General features: G+C 39.4%; 1 protein-coding gene across 13 annotated transcripts in view; it reads right to left on the reverse strand.

Moving 5' to 3' along the window:
* Positions 1 to 25,095, reverse strand: part of FAM120A (family with sequence similarity 120 member A) — a 114,467-nt gene that overhangs the window by 87,488 nt on the left and 1,884 nt on the right. For all 13 annotated transcript variants that reach the window (XR_010148457.1, XR_010148458.1, XM_024345757.3 and 10 more), the window contains 2 exon segments: positions 7,277 to 7,523; positions 2,326 to 2,408 (listed from right to left, as the gene is read on the reverse strand). Coding sequence is in view for 11 of the 13 variants with exons in the window: in XM_024345757.3 (XP_024201525.2) it covers positions 2,326 to 2,408; positions 7,277 to 7,523 (330 nt within the window). In the remaining 2 variants the exon portion in view is untranslated.

Consider the following 25,095-nt stretch of genomic DNA (forward strand, 5'->3'; position numbering starts at 1 on the left):
CCTCTACTAAAAATACAAAAATTAGCTGGCGTGGTGGCAGGCGCCTGTAATCCCAGCTACTTGGAAGGCTGAGGCAGGAGAATCACTTGAACCCTGGAGGCAGAGGTTGCAGTGAGCCGAGATCTCACCCCTGTACTCCATCCTGGGTGACAGAGCAAGACTCTGTCTCAAATAAAAACATTAAAGTGGCTAACAAATGCAATTTCTGAACTTATCTCAAAACCAGGTGCACTTGCATTTCATGTGTGACTTTAAAATCCTACAACTTATCAAGTCATCTGAAAAATAATTTAGGATTTCTTCTCCAATATGCCATAAAAGTACTCAGCTAATATCAAAATGCATGCATAAAGCTTGACTGGATCTCGATCAAAAAAAAAAAACCTATAAATGACTCTGAAAAAATTTGAATATGGGCTTAATATTAAATGATATTAGACACTGCACTCCAGCACAGGTGACAGAGCAAGACCCTGTCTCAAAAAAAAAAGATATTAAAGAATTATTAATTTAGTTGATGTCATAGGAGTAATATGATAAAGTAACAAAATGTCCTTATTTTTAGGAAGTGATGGAGCAAGCTGAAGTGGTGGAGCAAGCTGACATTTTCATGGGTAAAGTGTCATATCTGCAACTTACTTCCAAATAGTTTTTGTTAAACAAAACAAAACACAGACATATACTTTATGGCAAAATGTTTATAATTGTTGAACCAAGATGGTGGATATACGGATACACATTTCTCTATTCTTTCCACATTTTAATACTTAAAGATTTTCTCAACAAAATTTAGGAAAAACACACATATAATGATGTTATTCACTTGGCAATAGATTGAGCTGGTTTTCCAATAATTCTTCAAACAGCTCTTCACTTCTAACCCTGTGACATATGAAGCAGGGCTAGTTTAACTTAGACATACACATATAGCCAGAAACCTTGGGAGTATCTCACTCCTGCTCTTCAAAACAAAATAAATCTTGTAGGAAACAAGCTTTCATTTGTGTCTCACTTACAAAAGCATAATGCTTAACAGAGCTACTGAGCACAGGTGCAGTGCTCTTAAGTCCAGCTGATTACACGCTGCATTTCCCCAATCCACATTTCAATCATGGCATCACCAGAAGCTTAGAGTCCGAATGACAGATCACATCACTTCATTCACGAAAACATACAGGAGGGATTCTATGGCCAGAAATGTAATTTCTAATAAGAGAAGAAAAACTAATTTTTGAACAAGAAGTTGAAAACAGTCCATACCAAACCCCATTAGGGTGAAAAGGAGAACATTTTATAGCATGCCAGAGATGAAAAAGAAAAAGCATGCCAGAGATGAAATAGCAGGGAACAAAATGAAAGGAGGAAAGGAATTCTACTTCAGCTTTTGGGTATCACCAGAGTTAAAGGTAAATTAAAATGTAGGAAGAAAAACTCCCATTTGAAACTAGCCACCAATTAAAATTGTTTATGGAGGGAGGGTAATTACGACAACATTCAAAATTTTACAGCCCTTCGGAAAACACCCAATTTAACCGCCACTCTTTACTGTAAGGAAGCAGTCCCAGGGTGGGAAGCAGATACAAAGTCTAGGTCCCCATCTTCCTAATTCCCCAAGTCAAGAAAGGCACTTGAACTGACAAATGATCATTACAATCACAGGAGTCACTAACAAGTCCAAGCTGAAGTTTTCCAGTGCCTCGTGCCAATCTCACTCATTACTCCTATGCTCACATCAAACACAGACACTTCCACTGCAGAAAATCAGAATTAAGTGCCTCATCTCTGATGTTTATTACTATCACAAACAGGAAGGGAATCAAAAGGGAGAAAAAGAATATTAAGTTTTAATAAAATAGTACAAATGGATCACTTCCATTTGAGTCTCCCTCATCATCCAAAAAGCTTTATAAACTATTTTATAATTGTAGAAAATTAGTTATGAAATTTATCAACTATGCAAAGATGTTGCTCTAAGTGACAAGTAACTATACTACCTAAAGAAAAAATTAAAATTTTTAAGTAAGAAAATTAATATATAAAACATCAGCTCGAAGATTTCCTTCTATCTAGGTACACAGCACAAAGAATTCCTTAAGGGAAATTTTCAAGGACATTTATGCATTTACCTAACATATAGGTGTTGAGAACAAGGGATGGTAGCATTGTTGCTTGCTTTTTAAGGCAGTGCAGATCCTGAAATTATGGGAAAACATGATATTGCTAACTTTGTAGCATCACCAATAAAGGGCCTAACATGTTATTAAAGTAATAGCAAACTCACAGTTGATTATTACAAATGCTAGAAAAATAAAGTGAAATTTGTACCTTTAGTGAGGCTAGTGGATGTTCTGGACCAAGTAAACTCCAATGAAAGGAAGCCAGATCTTCATCAGGCAGAATGTGATTTCCTGGAATATAAACATGGATAACATAAAAGCAATCATCTTAAGTAACATAGGGAAACTTTCAAAAGTGCTGCATATTGTCACCTATAGTAGAAAACTTTCAAACAGAAACTGAGAACAACTCTTCATCTCTTAACATAAAGCGACATACAGCAGGCAGAATCTTTGCAGCTGCTTCAAGAATGACGGGAATTTCTAATGCAGTCCCAACAGCATTCAACCTAAGAACTGCATAAAACTGAAGCAACTTCACAGCACAGTATTAAAAATAAACACCAGTTTGCAAAAGGTCAGTCTGACAATGTCAGAATATCAAATACCAATTAGATTCAAGTTTTCATTTGTTCATGAAATGACTATGGTTCAAGCTTTCATCTGTTCATGAAATAGCTATGGTTCAAAATTACATAAAAACACCAAATGTGAAATCTGCACAGTTATAAAATCTTTCTTAGCAAGATTAAATGACAATGACTGCTGATTGTAACATGAATCAACACCCTTCTCCCATAATTTCCATCACCACCCACAAACATATGTGAAAAGGCCCATCCTACAGTAATACTCATGAGGCCATTAAGCTGCTCATCCTATCACCAGTGCTGTCACAGTCTACAAACAAAACTGTATTCAATTGAGAAACTATATTTGGGGGTAATACTCTGCTTTCATAATAATGTTCGTATGCCTGGTATACCTGATCTTTAGTAGGTTAGCTATCTCATTGAAATCTCAAAGCAGTAATTTCCTAAATAACCATGATTTTTATAACATTACTTAATCACCTCCACATTATGATAGCAAATTCATTAATTTGCTACTAACAGAATGCAACACAAACTAAGACCATTTGGAATATTGCTACGTTATAATATAGGTTGAGCATCCGTAGTCCAAAATGATGTAGTCTGTAAAATCTGATGTAAAATCTGAAACTTTTTCAACATCAACATGATGCAAGTGGAAAATTCCACACCTGTGCTCATAAGATGGGTCACAGTCAAAAGGCAGTCAAAATGTTGTTTCCTGCACAAAATTATTTAAAACGTTTTACAAAATTACCTTTAGACTATGTGTATAAGGTATATATGAAACATAAATGACTTTCATGCTGACTTGGGTCCCATCTTTAAGATACTTCATTAGGCATATGCAAATACTCCAAAATACTTCTGGTCCTAAGCATTTCAGATAAGGGACACTCCACCTGTATTCCAAACACACAAACACACAAGCCAGAGGTACTGAACTCCCGTGATGTCCAAATGAGCAAATCTGAACCGTAACTGCTCAGGTTTGCTGGCTTGATATTGTTTTCCCCTGTTAATGGATTGCATAGAATTTCACGGTGAAGAATGAAGTGTCTGGCCGGGCACGGTGGCTCACGCCTGTAATCCCAGCACTTTGGGAAGCCAAGGTGGGTGGATCATGAGGTCAGGAGATCGAGACCATCCTGGCTAACACGGTGAAACCCCAACTCTACTAAAAATACAAAAAAATTAGCAGGGAGTGGTGGCGGTTGCCTGTAGTCCCAGCTCTCGGGAGGCTGAGGTGGGAGAATGGCGTGAACCTGGGAGGCGGAGCTTGCAGTGAGGCGAGATCGTGCCACTGCACTCCAGCCTAGGCGACAGAGCAAGACTCTGTCTCAAAAAACAAACAAACAAAAAAAGAACGAAGTGTCTGAAATTTTGGAAGCTTCAATTCGAAATAATATTAAGGCAACTCCAACATTAGTAACAGTCCCTGTGAAAAATTGGGGGGTGAAATAAATGAATATTCCAACATTCCTAAAACAAAATACTTTATATAGCTATACTTTCCATTACAGAAGGGAAAAGAAAAATAAGCTTTCTCATTTGAGCACAGTGAAACTTTTCCAGCCTGGCCAACGTGGTGAAAATTAGCCAGGTGCGGTGGCACACACCTGTAATCCCAGCTACTCGGGAGGCTGAGGCATGAGAATCGCTTGAACCTGGGAGACAGAGGTTGCAGTGAGCCAAGATCGCACCACTGCACTCCAGCCTAGGCAACAGAGAGAGACTCCATCTCAAAAAACAACAACAACAACAACAACAACAACAAAAACTTAGGAGCTTACCTATAACTTCACTAAACTTTTTGAAGAGATTGCAAGCCCTAAATTAAATTGACAACATATTGCAATTGATTTTGTTTTTCATTTATTTCAAAACTTCACAAACAAGCTAGAAAAGTATCAGTTGGCATCATCTTCCAAATACCATATTCAATGTTTCTTAAACAAGATAAACAAGTATTCTTCCATTTTTCAAATGAGCTAAGGCATCCATATTCTAAGAGCATATGATTTTCACATTCAAAGTCAATTAATATGCCAAGTTATTTTACATAGCATTTAAGCAAACATGGAACTTTCCATATAATGTGCCATCCCCATACTCACTTTTAACATCAGAGGAAATATCCTTTTATATTTTAATATTTGAAAATATATTTAAAAGATTTGTTTTAATCCCCAAATCCCCAAAGGCACAAGAGTTCCCTTACTAAGCACTGTATTTGAGATTAGATCCAAACAAACACAAGTTGTGAAATCACAATTTTGTTGACTGACTCATATAGTAAAACATGAAATGCTTTCACAAAATAACATATAAAAAATTATGTGGCCAGGCGCAATGGCTCATGCCTGTAATCCCAGCACTTTGGGAGGCTCAGGCAGGTGGATCGCCCTGAGCTCAGGAGTTGGAGACCAGCCTGGCCAACATGATGAAACCCTGTCTCAACCAAAAACACACAAAAAACTTTAGCCGGATGTGGTGGCATGCACCTGTAGTCCCAACTACTTGGGAAGTTGAGATGGGAGGATCACTTGAGCCTGGGAGGTGGAGGTTGCAGTGAGCCGAGATTGCACCACTGCACTCCACTCTAGGCAACAGAGTAAAAACCTGTTTCAACAACAAAAAAAGGCTGGGCGCGGTAGCTCACACCTGTAATCCCAGCAAAGACAGAGGTGGGTGGATTGCTTGAGCTCAGGAGTTCAAGACCAGCCTGGCCAACATGGTGAAACCCTGTCTCTACTAAAAATATAAAAATTAACCGGGCGTGGTGGTGGGCGCCTGTAATCCCAGCTTTCAGGAGGCTGAGGCATGAGAACTGCTTGAACCATGCAGGTGGAGGTTGCAGTGACCCAAGATCACACTACTGTACTCCAGCCTGGGCAACAAAGCAAGACTCCATTTAAAAAAAAAAAATTGTCCAAAGATATCTTAACGATGAAAACTTGAAAAGCACAGCCTCTGCAGCCCATGGGCTGGCAGTTTGCTGATCTTTTAAAGTTAATCTTTCCCTGCCCAGTCCCCATTTTCTGGTAAGGTTTCTAGGAGGTCTGTTGGTATACATCCTACAACTTATTGACTTAAAATGTACTCTCCTTTGAGACCGATTGGGAGAAAGAGAAATCAATAGTGCAACCGTTTTGATACTGAATATTGACAAGTGTCTCTTTGAAATAAAGAACCAGTCCCTCCAAAAAAATAAAAATAAATTGTGACTCCTTTCAATTTCTAGTTGTGTAAAACTGTTTTGGAATGTTTATAAAAATCTTTCTGATAACTAGGCATTTCTAAAAATAATCCACAATATAATCCCCTCTTGAACAGGACTGGATTGGACTGCTAGCCTCTATAGAATATATACTGCAAGGGAGCACAGTAACTGAGCACTAGAGACCACACAGCTTCCCAAACTGGCCTTGTGTGTCCAAAACAGCCCCAAATCCCATCAGATTCATGGATTCTAATCACAGGAGTGCCTCCCTCCAAAACATGTTTACTTATATTTGGACACAATTCTTATAAACTAAGCAAACTAGAGCTGGATATTAAAGTAGGGTGAGACAAGCACAATGAAAGCATAAGAAAGGGTAGCTGACAAAAGAGCAAAGAAAGAAAACACACAATGCAAATATAAAGTGACAGACAAATATATTACTTCTTGGGAATTTTTTTTTTTTTTTTGGAGACAAAGTCTCACTCTGTCTCCCAGGCTGGAGTGCAGTGGCACGATCTTGGATCACCGCAACCTCCACCTCCCTGGTTCAAGCCATTCTTGTGCCTCAGCCTCCCAAGTAGCTAGGATTATAGGCACCCACCACCATGCCCGGCTAATTTTTGTATTTTTAGTAAATACAGGGTTTCACCATGTTGGCCAGGCTGGTCTCAAACTCCTGACCTCAGGTGAGCCGCCCACCTTGGCCTCCCAAAGTGCTGGGATTACAGGCGTGGGGGCATTATTTTTAATTAAAGAAAATTAAAATATAATGTCATAGTTAAAACAAGATTTCATCCTTTCTGGGTATTCAGCATAAGGAATTCCTCCAAGGAAATTTTTTAAAGACATGTATACATTTACTTAAAATGTAGGTGTTGGAAACAAGGTACGATAGCTTATTTTTGTTTCTCTTTTAAAGTAGTGAGTGTCCAGAAAATGAGGTGAAAACATAACCATTCTAACCCCATAGCATATTTTCTTCTACTATAAACATAATTTATGTCAAAGGTTTAAATGTCTAATTTACATAGTGACCATGTGTTGACATCTGTGATTTAGAATGTTAGTTTTCCAAAACCTTAAATGAGTTTTTTCACAAAATTAATCTGAACAATTCCTGGATAGAACAATACCTCAACAAATACTTAAGAACAAAAGTAGCACATTAGCTATGCCAAAAAATAATACGAAGCAAGGAATGCTAAGGAAGAGCCCACGCCTTGGTTCTTTTCAATGTGTGATACATATCCAAAACATTCAAGCACAGAAACACTTAAAAGATCAATGTGCTTATCATATGGTCACTCCCTTATAAAATATTTTCACACTGCTCCACCTACCTAAGAGAGCAGCAAAAATAGGAAAACGATTTGGATTCAGGTCCAGTTGCTTGGCAACTTCATGCATCAGATATTGGCTTGTGGTGAGACTTTTCCCGTTCCGGCTCAGTTTTAGGGCATGGGCACTGAAATAGTAGGGGATGTTGCACAGTGCATAATCAGAGTCATACGCAACCAAGCCATGGAAACCATTCTCTCTGCAGAAACCAATCACTTCCTGATGGTGGTCCTCAATGCTCTGTGCAACCTGGCAAATGAGAAAAAAACTTCATCAGATGTAGGGTAACACTGTAGCAACAAGCTCAATAAGCAGAAATGTTTGCACAGAAGCTGAAAAATCACATTTATGAAAACTATCCGTGAAAGCCAAACAGTCAAAAAAATGCCATAATAAAGTTTGCAACACATTGCTCCACTAAGAAATTTCTGTGGGAAATCGCATTTAAATCATCTCCTGTCAGTAACTTATGATCCCATCTAGACTGTAAATCAATTTTCAATTCTTGTCAAGCTCAAAGATCACCTTGCTTGAAAATACACAAAGCCAGCTGACCCCATGACAGTATTTTCAAGAAAGAGAGGGGGAGAAAGACACAAGAAAATAAAGAGGTGAGAAAGGAGACAGAAAGAAGCCACCCACTGTCAATGAAATCAAAACAATTTCTTCAAAGTAGATCAAATGTGTCAGGTGAAATCATCAGAATTTAAAAAATAAAATAAAAGTATGATCCCTCGGCCTACCTGTCAACCAGTTCTTATCCTCCTAAGGCCTCCCACATGTGGAGACCATAAAAGGATGCACACGTTCACCCTCAATGTAACTGCCACAGGCTTATTCTATGTCCCACACACTATGTCAAGACTAGGTCTATATCAATTGCCTTTTCAGTGATGAAAAAATCTAAGACACCCTCTTTACTTCTGCTGAATCCCCAATGTAACATCCACAATACCTCGGATTTCCACAACACACGAAGGAGCAAGCAGAGAAGCAACACCTTTGAGAAGTCAAAGTCCCCTGGGCTCTCTCTAGTCCAAAAAATATACCAAAACACCTGGAAAAAATGTTCTAAATGATTTACAGTCCAAGACCACCAAATTCTCTCCTGCTGTTTCACATACTCATTAATCCAACTAAAATTCTGGCAGGTTTTTCGTTTCTACAATGGATAAGGTAATTTTGAGAACAGAATTTTAAACTAAATTAGGTGATTCCAATAACAATGGAGTATTAACTCTCCACAGGGCCTTGGAGGAGAAAAATGTGTGCCACCCTTAACCCCAAGTTTTTAAAACTACTGTCCAGTGTGTGGCTACATTGAGAGAAAGTTTATATTAAATTAAATTCAAAATTAAGTTCAAGTATTCAGTGGTCACAGGAGACCAGAAGCTAACATACTAATTGGACAGCACAGAACATTCTCACTACGTCAGAAAATTCTACTGGACATCACTGTAGAGTGGACCTCACTTCTCACCAACTTTCATAATAAAAGCAGTCGCCACATTTTGTTGGAAGGTTAGCTATAATGAAATCTCACTGAGAGGCAAAGCAAACCTTTTCAAGATGCATACGTAAAAGAAGAAATTACTTTCTGAATTCTCGGTAAATATTTCCATAAAAACATTTTACTTAATAAGAAAAAAACCAAACAACATCCAATCAGTCAAATAACATTCTATTCTTTAGAATAAGAAATGCTGTTTTATCCCTCAATCTAAAAACACTGTATACCAGCTAAAACAGAATAGATTTTTTTAAAATCCAAAATTAGGCCTGCTTCATCCTCTCACTTCTAGAAATGGTAATTTCTAATCCAAGTTCTTTACCTCAAATCTTTTTATTATGTACAACTTTACATTTACAGTGATTTTTAAACTATTTTAAAATCATTAGAAATTACTGGCTTTTTTCCAGACATCTTTAATAGTTAAGTCTGTACACTCTATTAAGAGACACGAAAATGAAAGGAGACAGTAAGTGACCACTCCCTTCTTGGCTCACCCTCCTTCACTCCTCCAAGGAGATCTAGAAAAGTCAGCTTGTTCCTTAGATTCACACATGTTGGGAAGGAAGCTGGTCAGAACTAAAACAGAGGCTAAAAGGAGGTGAGAGCCCAGCCCTGCCCACCTCCATCAGCAGGGAGTTCAGAGACAGCCAGCACTCATCTCCCAGCTTCACAGGGTGGTGAACAATGCCTGGGTGAGAAGGGGCTGCTGGCCCACGGTGGAAGCAAAGCCATCTCACAAGAAGAGGCTTTCTAACCAAGACCTGAAAGGAGGGGCTGGCCCTGGGCAGGACCTCCAAGGAAGAGTATCCATGCAGCATGGGCAGGGGACCTAGAAAGGTCAGGAAATGAGCCTGGCCTGTTGCCTGGGCAGAGGGACCCACTGTGTTCCAATCCTGGGATCAAGAGGAAAAGCGGGGGATGATGAAGTCTGAGAGTAGCAGGGATCAGGTCTAATCTGGCAGCTTTCAAGTAATGCTGTCAGTGTTGTAAAACAGCAGGCAATATATTTCAAGAGCTGTAAAACGTTCACACTCTTTAACCCGGTAACCTCACTCCAGGAAATAGAGCCTAAGAAACCAATTCACTAAATAAAAAACAGAAGCATAAAAAGGATCACGGTAGACTCCTAAGGGAAAAAAATAAATTACGGAGATAGACACAGCCACTACGCTGTACTGTGGAGAAACAGAAAAAGCTTAGGATAAAGTATTAAACAAAAGCATTTCAGAATACAATATCATATATACCCAACTATGTAAAACTTTGTTTGTGGTAAAAGGCTGGAAAGAAAAAGGCAAAGGTCAACATAGTTGTAATCAGAGTGGTGGAATTATGCCTTAAAAATTCTCTTTTAAAAGAAAAAAACCTAATGAAAAGCTGAAGAAGTACTATTATAAACCATACCTACACTCTGGTCACCTCTCTGCTACAGCACTTTGGACAAACTACCATTCTTTTACATATATGTCTCTCCAACAGGACAAGGGGCACAGCTTACGCATCTTCACGTCAAGGGTCTAGCTTGGTGCTGGCAGCCAGCAAGCACCAAAAAAAATTAAAAACTGCCCCAGTTTGGTGTTGCATTTCATGGTTCCCCAAAGATTCCTTAAATTAGCAAATTAAAACTAGTAAGATACAGTCTATCCAGTACAGGCCAATATCCAGTAGAACCTCATAAAACAAAGGTGGTAGCCGGGCGCAGTGGCTCACACCTGTAATCCCAGCACTTTGGGAGGCTAAGGTGGGTGATCACCTGAGGTCAAGGAGTGTGAGACTAGCCTGGCCAAAATGGTGAAACCCCGACTCTACTAAAAATACAAAAAAATTAGCCAGGCGTGGTGGCGGGCGCCTATAATCCCAGCTACCCGGGAGGCTGAGGCAGGAGAATCTCTTGAACCTGGGAGGCAGAGGTTGCAATGAGTCAAGATCACACCACTGCACTCCAGCCTGGGCAACAAGAGCGAAACTCCGTCTCAAAAAAAAAAGAAACCAAAAAAAAATACAAAAAAACAAAGGTGGCATGTGGGGCTTTTCACAATTACCTCCTTCCTCCACCCATAACAGAATTACCTATTCACTCAGAACACTTGATTTTAGATTGGCATTAAAAAGCAAACAATAATTCAGTACAACTCTAATTTGCAAATGATTAACCATACCATAATCCTTCCCAAAACCAGACAGAGCATTAAACAAACATCTGACTGCTAGAATTTGTGTCCTAAAACAAAAGATAAAGGACCACACCCATGAACACAGCTTCACACCTGCAGCAAAGGTAGGACCACTCCCAACCTGGCCTCAGTCCATCTTTCCTATCCCAAGTCTCCTGAGTAAAGAGGGTCGGGGGAGGGAAATCGGAGTCTACGCTCCAGCTCTGCCCCAGATACCCAACCTGCCAGGACAACCTCCCCAACAACCAATGTAAAATCTCAGATCTCTACATTCCTTCAACTTCTAAAATTCTAGAACTCTTCCCTCTCGTTAAAATTAATTGTGCTTTTATCTGAGGAAATGCAACCTGGCATTAAAAACCACAAGAGTAACAGAGAGGATGTCCTTTTCCATGGGTGAATAATGGAAGTGTGGTTCTGCAGTTATTCAATGGGGGAAATCGGGGGGGGGGGGGGGGGGGGGCGGTGACAGCAGATCTGGCAAAGAAAATCACAAAAAACTCTGAATGAAAGAGTTCAAAGTCGATTGCCTAGGGGTGGTAGGAACAAGATGACTCAGCATTTGTCGAAACTCATACAATTGTACATCACACAGAATAAACTTTAATGTATGCAAATGAAAAAACAAATCAACCTGGGTGTCAGGGGATGCCAGGATAGAATGCAGACTGACAAATCTATACAATTGTATTATAAAATGTATGAAATAGCCTCACTGAAACTGGTTGGGGAAAAGGAACTGCCTGAGTACCTGGGAAACAGTGCACTCGACTTGTGTAAGTATGCCTCCCAGAATCTGTGTTAACAATTCTGAAATTACTTTGCAGGAACACTAGGGTTAAAGCAAATGCTGTATGAGCCAGGTCCTCACTGTCAGAGAAAGAAACTACAAATAATCATGCAAAAGGAGAAGGCTAGAATGAACCTCGTGGTGCTGCATTAGCCATGAGACATCAGTGAGAACCGGTGTTCAGGTGAAAATACACACATAGGTGGGTACAGAAACAATGGAAGATCTGGTGTTCACACAGATCTTACACGGACCCCCAAGCAGCAGTAGCACCTGTAGCTGTCAGCTATGAGGGCCTAGACACAGAGACACCCCAGCAGCAGGACCCCACCAGTGCCCAGACCAAGGTTTCCAGGCACCTTCTCCATGACAAAGAACCGGGGCTTCTCTTTGGAAACAGCTGACACTGGAGCAGGAAAACACAAGGTGCACCTAAAGCATCTCGTAGGTCCAGAAAGCAAGGAAGCACTCCCAAAACAAAAGGATGGCATGTGTCACACGGGCCAACCCAAGAGAGCTCCCAAAGCCAGAGCCAGGACAATGCGAGCAAGGATAAGGCAGAACTGGATATAACCCCAAATGAATTAGTTATGACCCTATAAAAAGAGGACAGGAGCCCATAATGATATAAATAAATGATTAAATAAATGAAGGGGGAAGAGACACATTTTCTCTACAGAAGAATTCAAATAATACCATACAATTTTCCCCCCAGTAGGTAGAGTTTAACCCTATCCCCTTTGAATGTGGACTGGACTCATCTACTGCTTCCAAAGTATGAGGATGTTATAAATAAGCGAAAGGAAAACTGGTCACTGCAGAGCAAACACCCGCAGAGAGCTCCTTACCCAAGCAACCAAGGTCGGCGTCATCCAGTGCTAAGCCGAGTCAATGCCACGTGCCATGTGGGGTGCTGAGAAGCGCCCTGCACCTCTGGGCTATTCTTTTCCCAAACACACAGCCATAATTTAATAGAGAGAAAGCATCAGACAAACCCAAATCGGGGACATTCTATAAAACACCTGATTAGTACTCCTCAGAAGTGTCAAGATCACCAAAGACAAACAGAAAAGCTGCCCCAGAAGACAGGGGATGGAGGACACTAGAGGTCCTGACCAGGGTCCCGGAACAGAAAAGGACACTGGTGGGAAACAGATGAAATCCAAATGAAGTCCATAATGAAGTTCACAGTAGTCTACCAAGGGTATTTTCTTGGTTTAGATCACTGTGCCAGCTAGCAGGAAGTGAACATTCCCTGGAAGCTGAGTGAGGGATATTTGGGAAGTCTGTACTATCTTTGTAAATTTTCTATAAAATTATTCCAAATAAGTTTATTTTTCTAAAAAAAAAGAGTCAATATTCTAGAAGACAATACATCAGCTGAAAGACTATTTCAAACCACTTTATTAGATGAACAAAGTATAACAGGCACGTGAAAAATAAATCCTGGCCTAAAGGCAAGTTTCAAAAAGCCTATTATATAAAAACAGAAATCTTCCCACAGGTAGTCCAGTTGAAAGAAACAAGAAAACCTACAAAGTATGGAATTTGGTTACCAATTAATTTATGAGTGAATAAATGCAGTCAAACTACTAAGAATATTCGTAAGAGGCCCAATAAACAATTCCTTAAGATTTAAGTCAAGGAAAGCCTGGTTAAAAATCTGATCAAGGATATGAGCAGGGGTAAAAAGACAATACAATGCAAGGTTTGGGTGGGAATGGAAAAAAGATTCTGGGTTGCATCAAAATAACTTACAAGGCAGTTATTTAATTAAGAATAAACGTTAAGTACTGGGCTGAAGCTTTGGTCTGACAGACTTGAGCTCCCCTGCTGTTCATCTGGTCTTCTGAAGCTCCTTCCTGTTTTCCCTTCTCCTGTACTAAGCTACTCTCTCACTCTTATTCATCTGCTTCTTCTCTTCCCTGGCCTTCCAATGCCTGGCTTGGACTGGGCATAATACAATGAAATGTGTACTTCTAGTTCTTAATGTTAATCTCAGAAGTGAGTTAAAACTATTAAACGCAATGTTCAGATTATTTGATTTTGAACCCCCTCGAAGAACAAAATGACGTAAAAAATTAAGCCCTGAAAACACTTACAGGTAGCCCTTCAAAGGGGGTAAAGTCACCCACCAGAGGTAAATCAGACTTCGAACTATGAGCTGCCTCCTTGCTGAAAGTCCCAGGCTAGTAGCCACTGAAAGTATCTGCCATTTTAAAAGCACCAGGCCTTGATTAATTTTTGTCATGGCTACCATTTCCACTCTATCAAAATGCAGGCTTCAAGATCAAGGAAGTGAAACTCTAAAACTCCTTCTGTAAACAACCCCGAGGAGCATTCGGCTTCAGCTCTTGTGAAGTGATGAGGGGGCTAGCGTCCAATACAACACTCCAACCTGGGGCAGCCAGGATGGGAATCACAACACTTCTCAGCTTCTTCCTCCCTGTCTACCCCCTCCCCAAGAAATATGGTAGGTGTCATTAGTGTTGACAAGTTTAAGAAGTGGCAAAAGGGCCCGTCTCTGGTCTCAAGAAAGTACTCGGTACTTCGATTTACAATGATAATTTTATGCCACTATAAATTTACCAAATATACCTAGGTAAATCTTTTTATCTCAGTAGTTTTACATTTCATCATTAAAAAGGCAGATATATCAAAACTCAGGACTTTTACAAAGAATAATGACTAAAAAACTCCCAAACTTACTTGGCAAGTATAATTGTTTATTAATTCTGAAACACAGCTACAGGAAGACCCCATAAGAAGAAAAACTTGACACTGTTACTTACTCCTAGTTTCCAGTGAAAAAACACTTCTACAATGAGGTTTGTGTCTCTGGCACCAGGTAGGTGAACTCCACTGCCTACTTTAATACTTTCTGTACTTCCATTTCCTCATCTGTAAGAATAATAGTATTCCTCTATCTCATAGGGTAGCTGCGATGATTAAATATACTACATGTAAACAGCTCAGAAGCATTCACAAATAATAAGCGCTTGACAAATGTCAGTTACTATGTACTTTTAAGGAAGCTACGTAAAAAGGTTTCTTTATACTTTTCACACAGGACCTGAAACACTATGGGTTCTCATACATACATTTTCTGACACTAGGAAAACATACCGTTAATGTGGTTTTTCTTCAGAATAATTTTACACCAGTTCAGGGAACAATGTGACACATCCTCCAGCCAGCTAGCTGATTTAGAAGATATAAAACAACCTGACATAAGAGCGTATAGGTCCACCTAAATTATTTTGTTTTAAAAAACAACTACCAAAAAGGCAGTCTTCAGCCTCTTCCCAATGGGCAGTCAATAGGTATGAAATGGGAAAAACTAACACTGAAGCTTCTGTTCCCTACTCTAGTCCAACTGAAGAATAAGAACATTTAAAAAAGTCAACTCCAATTTGGTGGCAGATTTTTGTTGCTGTTTAAAGGGCAATTTAAATGTTATGACACATAGCAGCAATGCCTCTAAAAAGAAATCTCTCTCTTCAGGTAAGCTGAAATCATAGCTGAATAAGCTTATCTTATATATCTCATTTAGAATAAATGAGAATTGGGTACAGTGATCTTAAAAACAAGGAAAAACATTTCTTAAAATACGGGAGTGGGACATGAAAAGATGCTCAACTTCACTCATTATTACAGAAATATAAATCAAAACCACAATGAGACACTGAATACCTCACACCCATTAGGATGGCTACTATTTTTTAAAAAAAGAAAATAACAAATGTCAACAAGAATATATGGAGAAAAACAGATTCCTTGTGCATTGCTGGTGGGAATGTAAAACAGCGTGGCCTCTTGGGAAATAGTATGGTGATTCCTCAAAAAACTGAACGCAGAACTACCCTAAGATACAGCAATTACACTTCCAGGTTGAAAAAATGGGTCCGAAGAGATGTCGGTACACTCATGTTCACAGCAGCACCATTCACAATGACAAAAAGGATGAAACCCAAGTGTCCACCCACTGATGAATGGATAAACAAAATGTGGTCTATCCAATACAACAGAATGTTACTGAGCCTTAAGGAGGAAATTCTGACACGTTACAACATGTATGAACCTTGAAGACATTGTGTTAAATGCAATAAACCAGACACAAAATTACATATACTATACGATCTCATTATATGAGGCTCATAGGGTAGACAACTTCAGAGACGGAGAGGAGAATGGTGGTTACCAGGAGCTGGGGCATGGAAGAAATGGGGAATTACAGTTTAGTGGGTACACAGTTTCAGTTTGGGATGAGGAAAAAATTCTGGGAATGGATGGTGGTGATGGTTATACAACAATGTGAATATACTTAATGCCACCGGGGCCAGGCGTGGTGGCTCACACTTATAATCTCAGTACTTTGGGAGGCCAAGGGTGGTGGGTCACTTGAGGTCAGGAGTTCAAGACCAGCCTGGCCAAGATGGTGAAACCTTGTCTCTACTGAAAATACAAAAATTAGCTGGGTGTGGTGGCAGGCGCACGCCTGTAATCCCAGCTACTCAGGAGGCTGAGGCAGGAGAACTGCTTGCACCCGGGAGGCAGAGGTTGCAGTGGGCTGAGATCACGCTACCGCGCTACAGCGTTGGTGACAGAGCGAGACTCCATCTCAAAAAAATATATATACTTAATGCCACTGAACTGTACATTTAAAAATGGTTAAGTTGGTAAATTTTATATTAGGTGTATTTTACCACAATTTTAAGAAACAATAATAATAAAAAGAAGGGTATCTCCCTGTCTTCTCAGAAGGCCTAGGTGCTTGGCTCCGAAATTAACTTCCTACTTGTAAAAAGGCAGAGTTTTCCTTTTCCTTTGATTAACGACAATTAGGATGTATGTAATAGTTTGTATCTGCCAGGCTGTATCAAAGGGTGACACTTCTTTTTTGCTTTCGCAATCTCTTTAGCACACACTGCTTGTGATGTGATCACAGTCTGGTTCAATGGTTATTCAATAATACAGGTTAGGTGTCCTTTACTGAAACACTTAAGACAAGAAGTGTTTTGGATTTCAGGCTTTTTCAAGTTTTGGAGTATTTGTTATTATGCTTACCAGTTGAACATTCTAAATTCAAAAATCAAAAATCCAAAATGCTCCAGTGAGCATTTCCTTTGTGCATCATGCTGGTGCTCAAAAAGTTTTGAATTTTGGAGCATTTCAGATTTGGGATGTTCGAATTATAAAACTGCTTGATTTTTCCCTCTAAAAATATTAATAATAATAAAGGAGTGATGTCATAAAAGAAATGCAAATTAAACTTTACAAACTTTAAAAATAAAAAAATACAATGATAAAAGGAAGAAACACATTATTTGTATTCAGAATCTATTTAGCTTACTCTAGTAATCTAATGACTCAGCTAAATCCTAGTAATATCATTCTTATTAAAATACCATTCCAAAATCTAAAACATAAAATTTCAATTTTCATAATTTAGGAAAAAGAACCACAGGTTGATACTATTTATTTCAAGATGGTAACACTTGCAAACTCTTCATAGGTCCAGGAAATTAAAACACCTCATCCATGGAGTCTAGTGACCCCCTCCAACAGTCTGGGCTGGCTTGTTACTACTATTCATAAATGTGCTCTAGCTCAGAGGATGAATGATGTACTTCAGACCTGTGAAGTCAACCCTCCAGCAATAAACCCTCTAGTATACTTTCCTGCACTAACCAGTAAAACACCAACATGGTAAATTCATCCTTTCAAGAAAGTTAATTGATTCCAGAGACAACTGAGAAATGCCAAACGACTGGCGCATAAAAGTACCGTTTCTAAATCACAGATCCTAAACTCCATAATGCAGATTGACCATCACCTCTGCAAATACTGCAGTGGGTCAAGTTCAACTCTTTTACACTGTCCCCTAAGATGCCTAGAAACAATGTGTGATAAAGCCAGGTGTAACAAGAGGAAAGGTGGCTAAATGCAGCCCATTTCCTGAAGCAGTCACCTATTTTATGCCCTCAACACATCTCCTAAGTTAAGAAGCATAAAAGGTTTATTCAAAGATAAAAGCTCTGCACCAGGTGGCCAAGCTGACACCAGTGATTTTGGAATTAACTCTAGGGGGACTTTAAAACTTCTGCTTCCTACCATCTTTCTGCCATCACGCTTCCTTGCCTGTAACTGGTGATTCATATCCATTCATCAAATATTTTCTGAGCATGTACTACACACCAAGTATCGTTCTAAGAGCTGGATAACAGGCAAGGTCTTCATCAGATTTATTTCTAGAGAAAACATAAAAATAAGCAAAAATGGGGCCAGGCATAGTGGCTAATGCCTGTAATCCCAGCACTTTGGGAGGCCAGGGCGGGTGGATCACGAGGTCAGGAGTCCGAGACCAGCCTGGCCAACATAGTGAAACCCTGTCTCTACTAAAAATACAAAAATTAGCTGGGCATGGCGTGCCTGTAATCCCAGCTACTTGGGAGGCTGAGGCAGGACAATCACTTGAACCTGGGAGGTGGAGGTTGCAGTCAGCTGAGATTGTGTCACTGCACTCCAGGTTGGGCAACAGAGTGAGACTTCATCTCAAAAAAAAGCGAAAAGGAAATAAATGATGAACTATATGGAGACATTTAGATAATTTAAGAATATTTTTATCTGAACTGTGATTCATTTAAATGCCTGTTTTATTTAGAAAATTCTGCCTATAAATCTACTGGAAAGTAGTCTAAGTTTTCAAATCCTAAAATCTCTCTTCTTCATGTTACGCGATATTTGACATTTATTCCTATGGTGTAGTGCTTATTAAGGTTGGAATGTGTAATGTGTTAATTAGTTTCTTCCTATTCATATAAATTTCAGAAAACTAAAATGAAGAACAATGTCAATCTAAACATGTTAGACATAGGAGGAAGTATACCTGCGTGTATTTTGATTCAGAAAATTAAGTTGTAGTTTTGATTACTTTCTTCCTGGTGTACTTGGACATCTCTATCGCAAACATTTATATGACTTTACAAAGGCATAAAGCTTAGAATTCTTTGATTTGCTCATACCAAGATTTCCTTACCTTGGCACTACTGGTATTTTAGGCCAGATTATTCTTTGCTATGGGGGCTGTTCTGTGCACTGTAGAATGTTTGGCAGCATCCTTGGCCTCCACCCAATAGATGCCTTCAGTTAACATCCTCCCCCAGCTGTGACAACCAAAAATGCCTCCAGGCACTGCCAAATGTCCCCTGCCAAATGTCTCAACTGTCAACCCTACTTGAGAGCCACTCACAGGTCTTCACTGAGTAAACATATTGTTCTACAGTATTAAAGAAAGTTCCAAACAAGAAAAAAAGGATTTAAATGAACCTCCTCAACCCAGAGGCTATAGGCTCCCTGAAGGTTTCCTTCCTTTCCTGTTCTGTTCACTCCGCCAGGCCTGGGCATTAACAGGCGCTCAAACATTTGCTGAAAGGAGAATTAATCACCATTGGGAACCAGTCAGAAAAGAGAGTATGAGAAATTTAAGATTAAAAAAACAAAACAAAACTTAAGTAATGGCCATTGATCCAGATTTTGAAATAATTTAATTTGTCTGGCTATATAATGGAATGCAGCAAATATTCTGATTAGAGTTGAGTGCCTATGCTAAGCATAATGGGGTACAAGAGGAGTAAAACAGTCCCTGGCCTCAAGGAGCCTACGGGTGGCTGGGGGAGGTAAATATGCAGTTATGCAGGTAGGTGCAATACAACAGACTAGAATGTCCACTGCAAACATACACCATGCTGTGTGTGTATTCCCAGTCCACTTTTTCAAATATCAAGAGATTCCATGAAGAAGGCTGGCATTTGACATGGGCTTTGAAGTATAAGTAAAATTTTGATGAGCAAAAGTAGGACACAGTACAGTAGTTAAACAAGAGGGAATGACATAAGCAGAAACTGGATATTTCTTGGGGAAATAGTGACCAGTTGGGTTGGGAACATTTTAAAAAGTACAGTAGAGGGATTGCGAAACATTAAGTAAGGTCAAATGAGTTCAGGTCGCAGGAAGGTCTACAAGTCTGAATAAGGAATTTGGACTTAATGGTTTTGTTCAAGTCCCAACAGGAGAGTGACCTCCCTGAAGATGTGGCCGTCTACCCTGCCAAAGCCGTGCAAGATTAGTTCCACTGGGGCGCGGGGGTAGGTGCAGAGGCCATTCTTACTGCTACCTACAGTAATACAAAAGTGTAATGACATGGAATTTACCTATAGTATATGCCTTGCATTCTATTTTTCATTCTATTTTACTCTGTTATTTTTAAGTAATGGCAAACATCCAATAATTTGGTTTCACAACCCACTGAAGGGTTTGCAAAGCATTTCTTCGACCTTTTGGATAAATATGGTGAATTCAAATGTTGGGGGTACTGGAAAAAAGGAAGAGTATAACAGTTAAGTAGGAGACTACCGAGCCAGAATTGGCCTGGTGTGTCATTATTCTAGGGACTGGGAGGATGGGATGCTGGAATACCAAGCATGACTCTATGGTGGTAGAGGGTGTAACTCTGAAGTGAGTGGTCATGAAGTTCAAGCTAGTTACAGCTAAAAAGGAAGCCAACAGAATGGGAAAAGAGAAATGGCGGAAGGCAAGCAGGGGACAGACGGTGGGAGCGGCAAGGAGTGACAGGGACACAGCGTTCAGAAGTGTTAAAGGTGGGGTCACTTTTCTCACTAATTATATGGTCCAAGCTCTGGAGTATCTAAAGTGCAATTAGAAATTCACTCCAGTTGCAGAATCAGGATGCCACATGAGAGAGGTGAAGAGTCAGTGTCTGTGTTGATGGGACACAGTATAAATAATATATAAGTATGTAAAACCAGGTGCTGAAGTGTTTGAGGACAGTGAGGCTGTGCCTTGGAAATGGTGAGATGTCGAATAAACATGTGGGTTAGCACTCACCTCAAAATATGTAATATTGAGAAGTATATAATGAAGAATATACTATGGAAGTGGCCAAGAGGATTGTGGCATTTAAGGAAACATCATATTGCAGTAACCCCAGGAAATGGAAGCATTTTGATCATTGAAAAAGGTTCAAGGAGGCAGACAGGAAAAGACAGAGTGGTTTTTGATAGGTTTAATTTTAAAGTAAAAAAAAAAAAAAGGAAGAGATTTAGATGACCATGATAATTGTTGATAAAGATCAGTGCTCAAATAACAAATTGGTGGCACAAGAGCTGAAGCTAACTTAGAACCAAGTTTTCCTTCGCTTGGCATTTTTAAAATGGAATAATTTTTTTAAAAATCTGGGTTTCTGGCTTTCTTGCAAAGTCTGAAGTTCTGGCAATGTTGACTCTATGGTCCTACGTGGCTTTTAAAATGTGCATACCTTTAGCTCTACTGTGTGTATATATCATGTGTATACCATCTGTCGGGGTTGGATAAATTATGGAATACTATTTAGGGACTGAAAAGACTTAGAGCTCTAAGTATAGACATGGAAAGATTTCTTACAAATAAAAAAGCAAACTGCTGAATAACGTATAGTGCAATCACATTAATGTGAAAAAATGGAACCATATTATAATAATATATATTATATAACTTATGACATAAAATATATGGCCTACACAGCCACTGTGGAAAATATATGGCCATTCCTTAAAAAGAAAAACAGAATTACCATATGACCCAGCAATTCTACTTCTGAGTATATACCCAAAAGAACTGAAAGCAGGAACTCGAACAGCTCTTTGTATACCATGCTCATAGAAGCATTATTCATTATTCACAATAGTCAAAAAGTGGAAGCAACCCAAGTATCCACCAGTGGATGAATGGATAAACAAAATGTGGTACATGTACACAGTGGAGTATTACTTAGCCTTAAAAGTTAAGGAAATTCTGACACAATCTACAACATGAAAGAAGCTTGAAGACATTATGCTATGTGAATTAAACTAGTGACAAAAGTAGTACAACAGAGAAATATATACAATGACTAGTTTGAGGTATAACATGGTCAGTTTTGAACCTTAAAAATCTTCCAGTCAATTAAAGGTCCTTAAGAATAAGATGTACTGTCAGTGTCCAGGATCTACTGATGGACATTTTTCTTCTGAATAGAAACATGACTGTTCCTATCCTAACTAGAAAACATAGCTGAAGCAGTTAGCTATCGTAATTGACCTGGGGGTGAATTGTAGGTAGGCACACCCACAAAGTATTCTTACACAAAGAAGCTGAACTTTGACTTTAGCACTCCACTTCCGTCTTGAGGTTACTAATGACTTGTCCCCAGATGTCACTTAATCACTAGATCCTGTTTTTACACATGAAAAATGGGGTAACAAAGCACTCTGAGGATTAAATGAGATGGCATATGTGAGAAAGGACCTAGCAAGCACCTGGTCTGATACCAGTTCATTCTCTTCCCCCATCAAGTATACATGAAGGGAGACCATCATCTCTAAATACAAACATGTAATTATGCTAACCATGAAAATTCTAAACCATAGTCTAACCTCGCATTCTTCCACTGACTTATAGCATGAACGCCATTTTATGTAAGAGCATTATTTAACAAAATTCCAAAGGAAGCAAATTCAGAAGATCTGAAGGACTTTATTATAAACCCTTACACTGATACCACAAGTCATATAGCAGAAACATTTATGAAAGCTCCAGTGACTTCATGCCACTAAGATTTTAAAATAAACATAAGTCATTCACTGAAGTTTCAAAGGTTATAATGACCCAAGGCACACAAGAGGAAATACTGTCCAAGTAACTAGCTAAAGCCAAGTTCAAATTAGGCTATTTTAGGACCTACACAAAACTAGTCAATACATAGGCCAAAGTATTATTATTATTTTCATTGTTCTGGCTGTCTTTCCATGTAGACCAACTTCTAATGGTTAAAGAAATACAATTACTACTACTGAACAAAAAAATACAATTACTACTCTGTAAAAGAAATAATCTCTAAATCAAAAAAGATTTCTCCTGGCCAGGCGCAGTGGCTCATGCCCGTAATCCCAGCACTTTGGGAGGCCGAGGCAGGTGGATCACGAGGTCAGGAGCTCAAGACCAGCCTGGCCAAGATGGTGAAACCCCGCCTCTACTAAAAATACAAAGATTAGCCAGGCATGATGGCAGGCGCCTGTAATCCCAGCTACTAGGGAGGCTGAGGTAGGAGAATCGCTTGAACCCAGGAGGTGGAGGTTGCAGTGAGCCGAGATCGCGCCACTGCACTCCAGCCTGGGCGACAGAGTGAGACTCCATCTCAAAAAAAAAAAAGATTTCTCCAAGCAAAGGTAACAGGAAATTATGCCCCTCTGCCAATTTACAAAACACTAGAAAGCACCAATAAGATGCTTAAAGTTTTTATAAATGTCTCATTTACTCAACATTATATATACTGAATTGTTCATGTCAATTCCTTTGCCAGTGGTTTTTACTTAAAAAAATTATCATATGATAAAATTAACACATTTACTTTGGATGAATAGTTCTGATTTTAATGTATGGTAGCATCACCACCATCAGAATACAGAACAGTTCCATCACTCCACAAAGATCTCTCCTGCTGTCCCCTTTATGTGTACATCCTTCCCCTCCTCTACTCTCAGCACCACTGAATTGGTCCCCATCACTATAGTTTTATAATCATCCCTTTTGAACCTGGCTTCTTTCACTCAGTATAAAACCTTAATTAAATATTCATGCAAGTTGTTACCTACACCAGCAATTCCTTCCTTATTATTGCTAAGTAGTATTCCATAGTATGGCTATACCGTAGTTTAACCAATCACTTATTAAAGTATGCTTTGTTTCCACGTTTGGGCTATTATGAATTAAGCTGCTATGGACATTTGAGTACCAGTTTTTGCACAAACAAAAGTCTTCATTAGGAAAATACCCAGGAGTGGAATTGCTGGATCGTATGTTAAATGTATGTTTAACTTTATAAGAAAGTGCCACTGTTTTCTGGAGTGGCGGTGCCATTCTGCATTCCCACAAGCAATGTGTAAGGATCCAGTTGCTCAGCATTCTTGCTAGCACTTGGTATTGCTCATATTTTTTTCTCTTTTAGCCATTCTAATAGGCATGTAGTGATATCATGGTTTTAAACGTTTTAACCACTTTATGGGCATCTTTTATTAAATGGTATACACTGTTTCAATCCCTTAAACAGAGAATGCTGAATATTAATTTTTATGACTCAAAATCATCCTTATACAATAAACATTGTACTACCCTCAGGGACCAAGGAAGTACATAGGGTTGTTTTCCTTTTCTTAAAATAGCCCCAGAATTATGTTTGCTTTTTATAGCTTTTTAAATCTCTCTTGTCACTTCTTGCTATTAATGGTGCTCCTGCCTCTGGCAGACTCTCCTCTTCATCCTCTTCTCAAGCTGAGTTTAGAAAATAGATAACCAAGCTTGTTAGAATTACATATGAAAAGAGGCCAGTCCATGAGTGAGAGAGCTTAAAGGATTCTTCAGTGAGGAAAGCAAAAGCACCCCCCTACACCCGCCAACCCCCCACATCACTGTACCCAAACTTCCTGACATCTTGCTTGGTTGCTGAGAAATTTCTAGTAGCTAAATCTCTTAGGCACTTTTCAAAAAGGTAAGGTTGCCAGCTAAGAGACCACCAAGTAATTGAGTCATTACAATATTCATTTTGTGCAATTCGCACTATAATATGACCCTAGGTCAATAATTAAAAGCTTAGCAAAAGCAAAATACAGACAAAATTATCCCATTATCCCGTGTCCAGAAACCTAAGTGAAAAAGACGATCTTAAATGGAGCTTAAATCTAGTTTCCAAACACTGACACATTGGTCTGAATTCTGAGCACCTACTAGGTGTGCGAGGCATTCAAAGGGGTGCAAAGATAAAGAAACTGTAGAATTAAAAAGAACTCAACAGTTCTTTAAAGATACAGTGACCATATGCATACATACTGATTCTAATCCTAAGTAATATTCACAGTGTTCCCTTGAAAGTCGCTTGACTAGTTAAGTAGAGAGCTGCGCGGTTACCAAAGGCAAGTCAGTGCAGCTCATCCTGTCTTTTAAGTAGTCTTTTCCATCTCTGAACAAGACTAAACTATGAACACTTTTACGCTCTATTAGGGAGATGGATCGCTTCAGACAAATGGCAGCACCTTACTTCCCTGAGCGCCGCAGGCTCCGATTCAGAAATTAAAAGGCAGGCACTTCCTCTCACCCGAACTTCCCTGAGGAATGGCAGCTGTGTGTCTGCCAGGCGCAGGGGCCAATCGGGACTCTGCCGGCCGCCTCCACCCACGACTTAAACACCATCTCACCAATTGCAACCGGATCGTGGGTGGGACTTCCGCTATCATTTTAGGCTTAACTACCACC

Source organism: Pan troglodytes, chromosome 11, assembly GCF_028858775.2.
Source record: "Pan troglodytes isolate AG18354 chromosome 11, NHGRI_mPanTro3-v2.0_pri, whole genome shotgun sequence".
Classification (NCBI taxonomy): domain Eukaryota; kingdom Metazoa; phylum Chordata; class Mammalia; order Primates; family Hominidae; genus Pan; species Pan troglodytes.